Source organism: Ursus americanus, chromosome 7, assembly GCF_024610735.1.
Source record: "Ursus americanus isolate L20-20 chromosome 7, mUrsAme1.1.p, whole genome shotgun sequence".
NCBI classification, from domain to species: Eukaryota; Metazoa; Chordata; class Mammalia; order Carnivora; family Ursidae; genus Ursus; species Ursus americanus.
Genome location: NC_142133.1, coordinates 67,184,440 through 67,197,817, shown reverse-complemented (window position 1 = coordinate 67,197,817; position 13,378 = coordinate 67,184,440). Strand labels below are relative to the sequence as shown.

At 55.0% G+C, this 13,378-nt stretch overlaps 1 protein-coding gene across 1 annotated transcript in view; it reads right to left on the bottom strand.

Moving 5' to 3' along the window:
* Positions 1-137: 137 nt before the first annotated feature.
* Positions 138-13,378, bottom strand: part of ADCY3 (adenylate cyclase 3) — a 77,023-nt gene continuing 63,782 nt past the window's right edge. Inside the window, exons 9-22 of the mRNA XM_045809294.2 lie at positions 13,212-13,340; positions 11,478-11,620; positions 11,188-11,349; positions 10,224-10,311; positions 9,310-9,426; positions 7,321-7,580; positions 6,989-7,054; positions 5,549-5,630; positions 4,570-4,728; positions 3,930-4,076; positions 3,260-3,379; positions 2,227-2,350; positions 1,749-1,873; positions 138-1,155 (exon numbers count right to left, since the gene is read on the bottom strand). Of these exons, the coding sequence (XP_045665250.2) occupies positions 973-1,155; positions 1,749-1,873; positions 2,227-2,350; positions 3,260-3,379; positions 3,930-4,076; positions 4,570-4,728; positions 5,549-5,630; positions 6,989-7,054; positions 7,321-7,580; positions 9,310-9,426; positions 10,224-10,311; positions 11,188-11,349; positions 11,478-11,620; positions 13,212-13,340 (1,905 nt within the window). The 3' untranslated portion in view covers positions 138-972. The remainder of the gene's footprint in view (positions 1,156-1,748; positions 1,874-2,226; positions 2,351-3,259; positions 3,380-3,929; positions 4,077-4,569; positions 4,729-5,548; positions 5,631-6,988; positions 7,055-7,320; positions 7,581-9,309; positions 9,427-10,223; positions 10,312-11,187; positions 11,350-11,477; positions 11,621-13,211; positions 13,341-13,378) is intronic.

Below are 13,378 nucleotides of genomic sequence, written 5' to 3'. Positions count from 1 at the left end.
GAGTCGGCTTGGACCACCATTTAGAAGAAAGGAGCTTGAGGATCATCAGATGTTCAGGTTCTTGCCTTCCAGGCACGTGGTAAGGATGCGTGATGTGAGTTAGCAAAGTACTTAACAGAATTTTCACAATGATCACATTCAAGTTGAATAAAGCTTTTAATAAAACAGTCTTGTTCTTTATCAATACCTGTAAATTCTCTTTTAAAGCAGTAGCAAAGGCGACTGTAGCAAGAGCTCAAGAGGCAAGGCAATATCGGAAAGTGTTTTTTTTAACAGAAAGTTAAAAATATAAATGTAGAAGATCTGTTTATATATTTTTCTCTCAGAAATAAATTCCCTTTCCCTCCCTCCCACCAGGTAAAAGGAAATATTGCACTTTCTGCTCTCATGACTAAGGTGGCAGGGGTTCCAGAAGAACCTTTCAAGATTATCAGGAACATCAGCATGAGGGCCAGTTCACCTAACCCGGACCATATGGAGACGAGCAGGTCTCCATCTTGAAAGATTGCTTCCAGGTGAGCGCAGGGGAGAACACTTGCCTGCTTAGCCGTCAAGTCCTGCCAAGTCCTTGTCTGAAGCACAGCTTTCCCATCTGTGCTCCCAGCCCAGAAGCAAAGGCAGCTTTGTTCCACCTCGGACACATTTCCTGCTCACAGTGGCCATGGCCTCTCTGGGGCAAGGAGGGCTGGTGAGACCCAGGGCTCTAGAAGGATTGTTCCAGTACTATGCCTAAGACCCCCTACTCTCTGAGGAAGCTACAGGCACACTGAGGAATAGTACGGCCACCCTCAGAGCTCACATATCCATGAACAAATGAAGGCTTGAGGAGATTTTTAAACCTAAAGTCTATGTGAGTGTGCACTTCGACAATTTGGGAATGTTGGGACTTGGTCATGTGTCCTTTCCCAAGGCCTTTATTTCCAAAAATAGATTCTACCTTCCCCTTTGGACTGTGGTGGGGCTAGAGGCCATTCAGGAGTTGTCCACCACCTGGTGGGGCAGGGTGACCGAGGAGCCATTTGGGAAGGCAGCTGGCTTATCACGCCCCTTCAAGAAAAAGGTTAGCAGCTCCCCTTTCCCTTTCACAAAGATTGTCCCTCGCCTCACAAAGCGGAAGCCGTACTCTCGAAGGATGGCTTGTGTTTCTTCCACCACCTGTAGAGGGAGAACATATGAGCTCAGACCGGGGCGGCCCAGAGGTGTCCACACGGGGGCCACAGGTCCCGGTGAGCCCACCTGTAGTGCTCTTCTCCAGACCTCTCGGGCCAGGCCCCTTATTCTGCGCACCAGTGGGCACAGGGTGGTTTGCCTAGGGCCTATCCCTCTCCTAGTGAGAGCACATGCTGTTCCCAGAGGACAGCCCCAGGGCACCTCCGGTGGCAGCATCGCTCCCTGTTCTCATGTCCCCTCTCCCCGCTCTGTGGCGCTTTCCTGCCAGACCCAGCTGACCCGGCTCGGGGTGGCTTTAGGGGGGAGCTATTGGAGGCACAAGAGATCAGAAAGTTCATACCAAGAGGTAGGATAGTCTTACCAAGAACTTAAGCCTAAATTTTGAAAAGGGGGCTGAAGTATATCCTCCCTTCGACTGAGGCACCTCTGCCCACCCTTGCCAGCAAGCTCCCAGAACCACCCACCTGCTACTCTGGGCCCACAGAAGGGAGGCGGTAGCACATGGCACCACACCCTGTTCCGATTTTGTTCCCGCCCCCTGGGTCTGAGCACACGCTTTGCTCTGCTGCTGGACCTACCTGAATGTTGCCCATGACCCCTGTGGACTCCATCCTGCTGGCCACATTGACTGTGTTGCCCCAGATGTCATAGTGTGGTTTCCGGGCTCCAATGACCCCAGCCAGGACCCCTCCTTTGTTCATGCCTGGTGGAGGGATGTAAAATTGAGCACAGCCACAAGCCATATTTTGTCATTATCCCATCTCAAGCCACCAGCTCCTCTCCCAGAGAATTCACCACCTGACCCCAACCACAAAGCTGTCTGTTAACCAATTCCTCATGAAGCTTGTCTCTAGGCCACCCGAGGGCAGATACGTCTCCTGTTTATCCTGTCCTGGCCGCTATGCTAAGTAATTTATGCAGTACAGAAGTTGCCAGTTTCAACACCTATCTGGTACTTCAGGTGTCTTGTGAGCTCACCCAGGAGAATCCCCCCCCCCACACACACACAGTGAGGACAGCAGAGAACAAGGGGCACGCAAGCCCGGGAGCCCTTACCGATGCGCAGCATGAAGTTGTTGAAGGACTGGTTGTTGATGTTTGTGAGCGTATCCTTCATGGCCAGAGCGAAGTCGGCCAGATCAGCCAGGTGCTGCCAGCGCTCCTTGTCTGACTTCTCCTCCTGGGCCAGGGAGCAGCGGCGAGAGCGTCAGGGCCGGCATCGGCACCTTCCTCCCCTTCACAGCATTCTGGAGGCGAATTCCTACCCCTCGCTGTCAGAAGCCCTATTCTCCACTTCTCACAAGTGAGTCTGACCTCTACCGTGGCTTGCCATTGACAGTTCCCCTGGATCCCTTAGGGTCCCCAGGTGGGAAGACCAATCCTGGCCAGCTGCGTCACTTCCCATCTGCCAAGTAGCCGATCAGGCGGCCTCCCTCAACCTGGTCTCTCAAGTTTGGGATGGTTCTCATTTTGATTCCTTACAGAGATTATAAGCCCTTGAAGGTCAGGACCCATCTTAGACACGTTTCTTTAGCCTCATCCATAAAATGGAAATGGTAGTAGTACTTACGTCATATAGGATGGTTGTCAGATAAAACAGGATTAAGAGTTTAAGAACTGCTGTTGGGACCAGGCCCACAGCTCCTTTCCTCCTGAACAGCTAGCTCTGCAGGTCTGATACAACCAAAGAACAGGCTGATGCTGGCCAGGGAGCTCTGAAGACCCTTTTCTAACAGAACTACTCTCAACCTGGATGTTTTCATTGTTACATAATTGCCTGGATGGGTGCTACTCCCCAGTTCTTTCTAAAGTCTAGAGCATGCAGGGAGCATGGCCACAGAGCAGGTAGGCCTGGCCTAAGCTGGGCCCCAGCGGGGGGCTTGTGAATCCTGTTCTTTCTCATTATACTTTGCCAATAAACCTGATTTTAAATTTGGTGCTAGTGGTGTGTGTGTGACCCACTGGCACAGCAGTGCTCACTAGCGCCAGCTACCCTCGTGACTCCTTGCTTCACACGCTAGGTGTGGACTGCCACGCTCCTGCCTCAGGAGGCAGAGCCCCATCTCCAGCCGCAGTGGTGCTTAGCTACCTTGTTGGAGCTGGCAAAGCCGTTGGTGTTGACATCCGGGGTGACTCCGGAAGCGGCCATGTAGGTGCTGCCAATGGTTTTGATCTTGGTGATGACCCGGAACTTGGGATTGTCCAGGAGCTGAGGCCAGTGTCAAGAGAGAAAGGTCAGCAGAGTCCAGGGAGATAAATGAGCCAACTAAGGGACAGGTGTGTGTGTTTACGACAACCTCACAAGACATCAAGTGGTGCTTTCCTTAGCTCGCTCTTCTGCCACTTACTGGTCCCATGTTAGGCAAACTTGCTGATGGAGCCTCCGTTTCTGTGACCTTAACATGGAACAAAACTGCCAGGCCCCTAGGGTGCTTGAGCAGATATGTAAAAGTATTTTCCAGCAATACAAGTTACCTAATAAATATTCACTGAATCTGTATTTGAGGGTGCGAAGAACCCGGGGCCTCGGGACCTCGTTTTGGCCAGTCCTTATGCTGTGATCTTGTAGGTAATTTCCTAGGCTCCTGTCTTCCCCAGAGCCCCGCCGGGCTGCAGAAGCCCCTGCACTACAGGGAGAGGCTCGCACGAGGAGACGGAGCAGCTGAGGTAACTACAACTCTGACTCCTGCAGCCTGTCCTGACCTATAACCTGGAACGAGCTGGCTTTGGGGCAGGAGAGGGGCAGGAGGGGCACTCACAGAATCAAAGTCGGAGATGATCTCGTTGAGGAAGCGCAGACACTCAATGCCGCCGTTGTTGATGCTCTCCTCCGTGTAGAAGTCGGCGAAGTTGGGCAGGGAGGCAAACATGACTCCGATCTCATCGTAAGACTGGCTGTACAGCTCCTGAGAGAGGCAGGGCCAGAGCTCTCAGAGAAACGCCGGTGGAATGATGTACCCCAGAAATGACTGTCTTCCACACCCACAATCCGTGTACTCAGCTTTTTGGACGGACACCTCCCAGATCGTCCCAACTCTGAATTCTAAGGAAGTGGCTCATCATAACTTCGAACAAATGAAGTTTCTCTGGGCGCTGTACCAGCCCTGGCTTTGAGAAAGAGGGTGGGGCGGAGTCGGGAATGAGGCATAAGAACGCTTCTGTGTGAGGACATCACAGCTGACAGAGGTTGGGGCCTTCCAGGGACCTGTGGCCCACAGGAAACGTCTAAGCGGTGCCCTCTACCGAGAGCTGCTGCTGCAGTTGCTGCTTGCATGCGGCTCTGCCCGGACCAGTGCCGGCTCCTCAGGAGGCCTTGGGCCCAGAGGGGGGCTGCCGGAAGCAAGCCAGCTGAAGACACAACCTCATGGCTGCTGGCTACCAAGTGAGACCACCCCTCACCTCATCTCTCTTCTTGGACCCCAGGAAATGGCGTGCCACGTGCTCAGGCAACATGTTGGTGACCAAGGCCTCATTCCAGCGCCGCATCTCGTAGACCCGTTCCTTCTGGTCGTGGACCTCAATCTTCCACAAGAACAGTGTCCTTGCCAATTTTTCCACCTGTGGACAGACACAGGCAAGGTGTGCTCTAGCAGGCCATTTGATGGAGAGATGAACAGAACTCGGAGGGGCTCCAGTGGAAAAACTGGCAGGAGGACCACCAAATGGCCAGGGAAAGACAAGGCAGAGAGACCCACTGATGGAAAAAGGCCACCCTGCAGCAGCGGTGGGCTTCCCTCGTGTGGTTCTGCAGAGTTCTGAGAGCCTTCTGGGTATGTGGGGGGCCTCCCCTAATTCTGGGACCTCATTCTAGCTACGGGTCGATCTTGGAGGCGGGTGGCAGCAGTGGGGATCGGCTAGCCCGGGGTGGAGTCCCCACTTCCGGCAGGCTCCTTGGGGCCAACGGTGGCTAGGGAAGGCTGTACTTTCCCTGGTCAACCACTAGGGGGCACCTGGGCTACCGGGGAGCTACTTCCTTGACTTCTCCCTCTCTGCCTGCTGTTTTTCTTCCTTTTAACCAAACAAAACTTCATCAGCTTTCCTTTACTCTTCCTGCGCCGTGGGGAGTGTGTTACTGACCCCCAGAACCAGGGTGGGTGAAATCCACAAACCCCTGGCCTAGGAGACAGATTTTCTCTAAGCTTCGATGTCTCCTCCGTGTGCTGTGTCAGCATGCTGGAGGCCGTCAGGAGGAAGACGTAAAGAACTGTTCTCCTTGTATGACAAGGAAGGAAACCGGAAAATGGAGGGGACGATGGCTCGGCCATGGCCACATGCCAGGCTGGGTAAGGGAAGCCAGCATTCCTGAGGAGCTTGGGTTCCTGGATCCTGAGACCAGATTGTGCGCAAGGGGGGGGAGGGTGGGCAGGCAGGCACTCACGTGGCGTGAGAAGTAGTAGAAGCTCAGCATCATGACGAGGATCATCGCGGTCATGGAGTACTTAGAAGGTACCAGGGGCAGCCTGCGGGGCAGAGGCGGACTGGAGGCCCTCCAGCGGGGCTGGGCCCTTCCCGTCACCCTGGGCCGGACACTCCTAGCTCCTTAAGCACATTCACATCAAGTCCGGGCTCCCACAGGTAAATCTTCCTTAGATCACTGGGTTCCTAAAAGGCCGCCCAGGCCTGGCCCCTCCTGGAATCCACCTCAGGGCTCCCCAGATGTTTCATAAACACTGTAGGTGGGACCACGGAAGCCTCTGGAGAAAGGAGCTACTAGCATTGCAGTGATGGGATGAGGGCACCATTTAGGATTCTTTTTAAATAACGTCACAATTTTGTATGGAGCTACAGTTCTCATTACTATATAGTGTGTTGTATGAATAGATCACAGCTTGTGCACCCATAGCTGTTGACGTGGTTTGGGTTGTTTCCATCTGCTTTGGAAGTCTGTGTGTAGGTGTAGCTGTGATGAACAGCGTGACTATGAGCCATCCTGCACACACGTCCTGGGACGCAGAGGTGTGGACGGATTTCTGTAAGGTGTGTAGGGCGCATTGGAATTGCTGGGTCGCAGGTCTGTTTGCAGCTTTACTAAATAATTCCAAATTGTTTTCTAAAATGGTTGTACCAATTTATACTCCCATCAGGAGTGAGTTACCATTGTACTTGGTATTACCAGACATCTTCATTCTTGCCAAACTGGTAGGTGTGTAGTGGTCTTTTGTTGTGGTCCTAATTTGCACATCCTTGATTACATGAATCCCTTTTATTTATTAGTGGCCATTTAGATTTCTTCTTTTGTGAAGGGCCTATTCAGTTCTTCTGCCCTAATTCTGTTAGGTAATTTTTTTTTTCCTTTAACTTACTTAAAGGTCTAATCAAGTCACTGAATCATAAAATTCTAAAACTTTAGAGCTAGAATGGACCTTGGAGAACTTCTAGTCTAATATCCTCTTTAAGATGTGAAACAGACAAAAAACTGGCCTGCCTGTGGCCCCAGAGACAGCCTTGCAGCAGGGGGCAAAGCCATGTCTTCTAGATCCTTCTAGATCAGGTGCTGTGCTCTTTCCTCCTCATTTCTCTGTGGTCTGCTCCGCCGGTTCCTGCTCCCCTCACCTCAATCCAGCCCCCGTCCCATACCCTAAACCACACTGCCGCTGCTCCCCAGGTTCTCTCTCTGACCCCGGATGGACCGCGATGGCCGGGTCTATACCATCGTCATTCTACCTCTGCCCAGCCCTCTTACGGAAACACATACTGACTTCTCTAATGAATATCCCACATCGTGTGCCTCTGAAGGGGTGAGATCATGCCCTTCTCTTGTCTCCAGAAGAGAGGGGGACTAAGTGCAGACCAGAAAGGGGAAAGCCGCTGCCCTTACCTGCCGGTGCCATTGAGCCCAGGGGTGGAAAATCCCTGCATCTTCTCTAAGGCGACTGCAGGGAAGCTGCAGGACAGAGAGTAGCACACTCAGGCCCCACCTGGGGACAGGCAGACGCCCAGCGGCCAAACACAGAGATAGCCAAGGTTGTCCACTCAAGAAAGGACAGGATCTACCCCATGATCACAATGAACTAGTGGCATGTCTGTGAGAAGCCACAAACCCCGATTCCCATACCATCTTTGATGAAGCCCAGGCCCGTGACCTTGAAGTGGGGACTTGGGGTTGGGAGGAAGGAGACAACACAAATCCCCAGACAGGCTTCATCTTACTCATGTTCCTGAAAACGTTTGCGGTCGTATTCATCAAAGATGGGGCGCCAGGCATAGATGTTGATGACGGCCACAGCCCCGGTGACGAGCAGCATGAGTGTGAGCTTCACCATGTGGCTGACCTGCACCAGCATGATGGTGGCGATGAGGGACAGCACGGCGACATAGTTGTAATACTTGGGGTTCTCGACGCAGCCGTCTTCCACCTCCAGCCCTGCAGTGCTGTTGGTTGGGCCTGTGTAGTACTGGAGACAGCTGAGCTGGAGGCCAGGACCGTGGGGCGGCGAGGACACGGGGCACAAGGGAACAGCAGACACTGGTCAGAGGCGGCTGGGTCGTGGCCACCACGTCCCACAGCTCCCTCAGAAACACGGACAGATGGGACAATTTATCAAGGAACAAGAGTACAAAAGTTAGTAATTCCCGCTAAGAGCTGAACCATTGCTCATTTGATGTTTATGAAAATTCTCGACTATTTGTAGTATTGCCACCTTTATAGAAAACCCAGACGGACTGGACTTGCTCCAACCAGCTCAATTGGCACGCAGTTGGGCCACAGCGAGGAGTCGGGTTGTAGGTTTCGCATACACCCGCTCCTGCCCACGGCACTGGGGCTTACGGCCAGCCAGGGAGTGTCCCTCACGGCTATGCCGCCGTGGCAGCCCGTCTCTACTCCGACACTCGCGTTTCTGCAGCCTGGTCCCGCTGCTTGGCAGATGGAAGTCAGTGGAAAGTGCGTCCACACACTGAAGCAAACCCACTTTCTGTAACTTCCACCCGCTGGTGCTTGTCTGGCTCTGGGGGAGTTCTCGGCATATGAAAGTTTTCATACCTCCCTGGACTTTCCCCTCTGCCCTGGTGACGGGATCTCTAGCTGTCCTGCACCGTGTCCGTGACCTTGGTAAACAGTGCCCGCCAGGCCCGGCGGCAGGTTGCAGGCGTGCTCAGCCAGGCTAGGGCCTCGGCCTTCTCATCCCTGCGCTTGGGCACCACGTGACCAGGGGCACATTCGGCAGCTCCTAACTTCTCGTTCTAGTTGGACTTTGGATCAACTGGCATAGGGCTTTTTCACCCATGCTGCTACTAGAATAAGTCTCCACGGTGAGTTTTTTTCCTGTGCTTAAATTGTAAAAGGAAATAAAGCAAATGATGTAACATTTATTTGAAAAAAGTGGGCCTTCTTAAGGGCACGTACATCGCACTGCCAAAGTTGCTGGGAAGCACGACAGCCGACAAGAATGTCACGTGCAGCTCCAAGCTGCCCAGGCTCAGTGACTGACTGGTGGCTCTGAATCCCCAGAGCTGACCTTCCAACTACTGTCCCCCCACCCCAAGAAAGCATCTGGCTGCCCCCTTGGGACCTGAAGCTTCTCTATGAATTGAGAGCAGAGATGATTTGTCTGCCCCTAGCCATTTGGGCTCTGGGAAGGTCTGGGAACGTTTAAATGGATGAAGGCCACCCAGAAGAGCTCCTTTAGCGGAACAAGTTTACCTCCCCTGGACACCTGACACTAGCCACACTGCAGGGAATACTTAAGACGTGCAGAATGCTTAAAAGCATTGTGCCCCTTGAGCAGTGAGATACGGAGTTTCTCCATAGGACTGGGATTTAGAACTGCTCAACCCTTGATTCTGTCACTTACTATGTGACCTAACACAAGTGAATTAACCTGACCCTCGAAGCTGTAGATAATGATAACAACTTCTTGGGACTGTTAAATGAGTTAACATCCAGCATGGGACCTGGGGCATGGTGTGGGGCTCTTGGACTCTGGGAGAGCAAGAAACTGGGGGAAACAGGTCAGTCTCAGGTTCCTGGGGTAGAAGACCCCCTCCATTTGGTCAAGGTGATCTGTTTAGGAAACTAAGTGCCACCCCAAACCTGTGTCTAGTGGTGGAGGACTGGTTGACCAAGTGTTCATACTGGCCAGTACAGAAACCTTTCCCCACTGAGAGTGGGTCCCTCCAGCAGGCACAGCAGGAGCTCACCATGTCCACGACATTTGCCATAACCAGAATAAAGATGGCTAACATGGCCCAGGTGTTCCTGGCCCAGCGGGTCCGGTCGATCCAAGTGGAGAAGGCCACGAGCTTCTTAGGAAAGGCCTAGAAGGAATGGAATTTCAAGGGCTATGAACTTTTTGACAGTCTTTTCTCCTATAAATAGGATTGCTAAGGACTCTGGTTGCCCCCCTACCCACCAGGAACCTAAAATGTAGTCCTTTGCCTGTGAGTTAACCATAAACTGGCAGAGCTGAGAAGGTGGTGCAGGAATCCGGTGCTCTGTCTCAGTCCCTCTGGAGGTGTTTGTGACACAGCAGGGCCCCCAGACACCGGAGCCCTTCCTGAAGCAGACACAGTGACCAGCCCAGGAGGCTGTGGGCAGCGCCAGCCAGCAGCAGCCTACTCCATAAGTCCCAGCAGCAAGGCCATGTCAGGGAATGATTTTCAGGGCCAGCCGTCTTTGCCTGGCTCCTCCTGCCTTTCCTGAGTCAGTATGCCCGAAATCCTCCAAGTCACCTGGCAAGCCATCTGCTAGGCTCGTTTCCCTCAAACACTGCTTTTCTCGGGTCATTCTGATCAGAAACTCTGCACGGCACCCCAGTTCTTACAGGAGAAACCCTCGTCCCTTTGGCTTTCACGGTCCTTCACGGTCAAGGCCAACCCCCTTCCAGCCAGGCCTTCTCTGCTTTTCTACACAGTTTCCCATTTGTCTGAGCTCTGGCGTAGGCACCGTGCTTGCTCAGCTGATGTGAGTGAGTGACGTGGAATGAATGGATGGACGAATGCCTGACCGTCCTGACACCACGGTCTATTTGTAAGGAGTCAAGGGCAGCATAACTCCGTCCCTACCACCTTCACTTCCGGAGGGCTTCTGAGCCAAAAGGAAAAGCGGCTCTTACCCGGGGAAAGATGGCGGCCAGCGAGCAGATTGTCAGGATCAGAAGCAGAACCTCCCCAACCACAAAGGTCATGTAGTTTGTCATTAGCCTGTAACAGGGAGACGACAGGGAGGGAGGCGGAGGGATCAGTGAGACCAGGGGATGGGCTAGGAGAGGAAAGAAGGGAGAAGGGCAAGGGCTCCATGCCTGCGCCTGGAACGTTCCCATGACGCCACCAACTCATGCCTCCTGCTGCACAGACGAGACAGAGGCCGAGTCAGGCGGCTGCCAGCTGAGTGCAGGGAACGCACGCCCCTTCCCAGCGGCAGCTGCTGCCGGGGCACAGATGCCCAGTAAAAACTTGGGGGTTCTCAGGAGCGAGCACTGTGCCGTGAAGGGGAGGCTGGGACAGGGCGGCTCCCCGGCTGCCGAGGGCTGCACAGAGCTTCCCAGGTGAACAGGGCCTCCCGTGCCCATCTTCACAACTCTGAGAAACTCGGGGTCTCCACATCCTCCCTGTTCGCACCCCCACCGTTTGATTCCGGAGAAACCTCTGCTGCTAAGCCAGTGCCTGGTTCGCAGCCACCGCTCCCCTCCCTCTGGGTCTTCGCTGAACCACCGCCCCGCCGGTGAGGCTGCCCGTGCTGTGACTGCTTGAGGAGGGTCCCCATCTTCTGTCTCGTCCCAGAACTGGTCAAGCCCACACAGCCAGGGTCTCCGTCCTCCTGCACCCCTCTCTGTCCCTCAGCTTTCTCAGTCCTGGTTTTGATGCTAGTGCTATCCTAGAACCCCGGGAAAAACAGGAAGAAGGGGGTCCAGGGCATGGTCCTAGCAGCACCTGGGCCTGCAGTCAGCCGCGCCGTCCCCTGGAGGCCAGGAAGAGAGCGCGCTTTTGCTCCAGCGGCAGCTCCGGCTGAGGCACCTGCCCCCCTCACGCTCGTCCCCTTTCCCCTGGCCTGGCGGCTCCCGCCATGCCCTCCCTCACCAGGGGTCGATGAGTATCTCGACCAGGGCCGTACAGAGCAGGACGACGCAGGAGCAGCTGAAGGCAGCCCCGCTCTGCTTTTCCTTCTCCACTGAGTAGCGGGTTTCCATGTCGGGGTCCATGAACCGCATGGAAAGGAGGAAGGTGTTTCTCTTCTTCACCCTGCAGTGGACACAAGCCCCAGGGAACAAATGTCACACCTGCCTCGGCCAGTCAGGAAGGGGCCCCACTCAAGACGGTGAACTTCCTGAACCCCCAGGTTAGGCCCTACGAGTGCCCTAGCCACTTACACCTGGGCGGACTCTCGCTCCAGCAGGGCCTCGTTGAGTAGCTGGTTGAGCTCGTGCTCGTCCTCGGAGGCGTCCACCACTCGGTCAGCCAGGTCCTGAAGGCGCAGCCTCCGGCGCGGGTTGGGGAACGAGGGGTTGTCGGCCTGCAGGCCGGTGCACGACGTGGGGGCAGGTGGGAGGGGTGCAGGAGGAGTCGGGGAAAGAGGGTGGTCAGGGGAGGGGAACAAAATGGATCAGACTCAGGACTAGGCCCTCGGCTCTAGAAACCACTTTGTGGGAAGTCTTCCCAGTGCCCCCACGTGTTGGGTCTGGACCCAAAGCCACAGTCCTTCCTGATTTCCAGGCCTCGTGGCCCCTAACAGCAACTCTGCAGTGACCACCTGCTAACGGCGGCCCGGGGGGCGGGGGGGCAGGAGACCGGGAGTGTGAGACCGCAGCTGGGGCAGCACAGTCCTGCCGGCGGGGGGGACACCCAGCCATGCGCATCGGCATCTCTGGGGAGGTGAATGACCCCCCCAACCCTGGGGCTTAAGGGAGCTCTTAAAGGAACACACATCCAGTTCATTTCGGGGAGGAAGGTCTGAGGGGGGAAGTTCTGGGGGGAGGAAGGGACAACCTTGTCACTAGTGGGGTGGTGGGGCTGGGGTACCTGCTACCATTTTTATTCCCATAGAAGAGAAGCATCGGCTCCAAAAATATGAATCCAAACTGTGATTACACGGCCATCAGCCCAAATAACAACTGACACTGAACCCATCAGAGCTGTGTGTGCGGGTCCAAGAATGGATCTGGAAGCCAGAACCAAGACAGCCCAGCCTTAAGCTCGGGTGTGCCACTGGCTGACAGTAGGACCCATGTCACTCATGTTCCCCAGCTCCAACTTTGTTCTCCGTAAAATGACGTGGAAGGTCTGTTCTAGCACCAAGAACCTCTGTCCCCGAAGCACGTGCTGGAGAGCACGGCTAATAATTGTGAGAACAGAAAAACCGCAGGCTGCTAGAACCATCTGCTCCCTTGTTGCTGAGTTACATCGGGCTATATCTCCACTTTCTATCAAAGTCACGCTAGGGAGAAGTCGGTGAAAGTCATGGTGATCCAGAAGAACCCAGCTCCCTCTCAGCCCCGTCTCCCCTCTTGTTCCGCAGCACCTGGTCTGGAGGCACGGGGGCAGTGAGAGTGGGGGCGCTGCCAACAAGCTTGCCTTGGCAAGGCAGAGGGTCCCGTCCCAGAGCATCTGCCTTTGTCAGTGACTGTGCTCGGGCAGCTGTTGAGTAAAGGACAGGTCCTGGATGCTCTCCCAGGATGGACCCTGTCCGCGGGGGACAGCACATTCACTCCTTTGGAAACCCCCCATCTGTGCCCAGGACTTGTGGAGTCTGGACCTCGCCAGAGAGGTGAGCCCACCCTGAAGTCTCCCTTCCAAAACAGTCTCATCGGATCCTACAGAATTTTCCACGGATGTCCTCACTGCCCTCAAAGCCACAGGGTTCTGGGACAGGAGGGCTAGACAAGGCCTCAGAGCTGAGCACCTCTTGGGACTGTACCCACCCCCACCCCGGTAACCACTGAGGAGACAGTGGGAACAGGGTAGGCGGTGACACCCAAGGTGACGCTGCTGAGAAGGAACAGAGCCCGGGCCAGTGGCCGGGTCTCCTACTCCCGCACAGGACGTTCCCCACAGCAACCTTCACCTCCCTGTCCCCTGCCACCGCCCGGCCCTCAGCCTGCACGCACCTGGGTCTCCTGCTCCTCGGGCTCCTCCGACGTGGAGCCGCCGGTGTGGATGCTCCCGTTGGGCTCCTTGGTCTCGATGAGGGCGGGCGAGCTGGGCTTGGAGGAAGCCGGGGCTCCGTTCAGCAGGGCCTGCCACGGAAAGCAGCGGCCGTCACACACCAGACGCG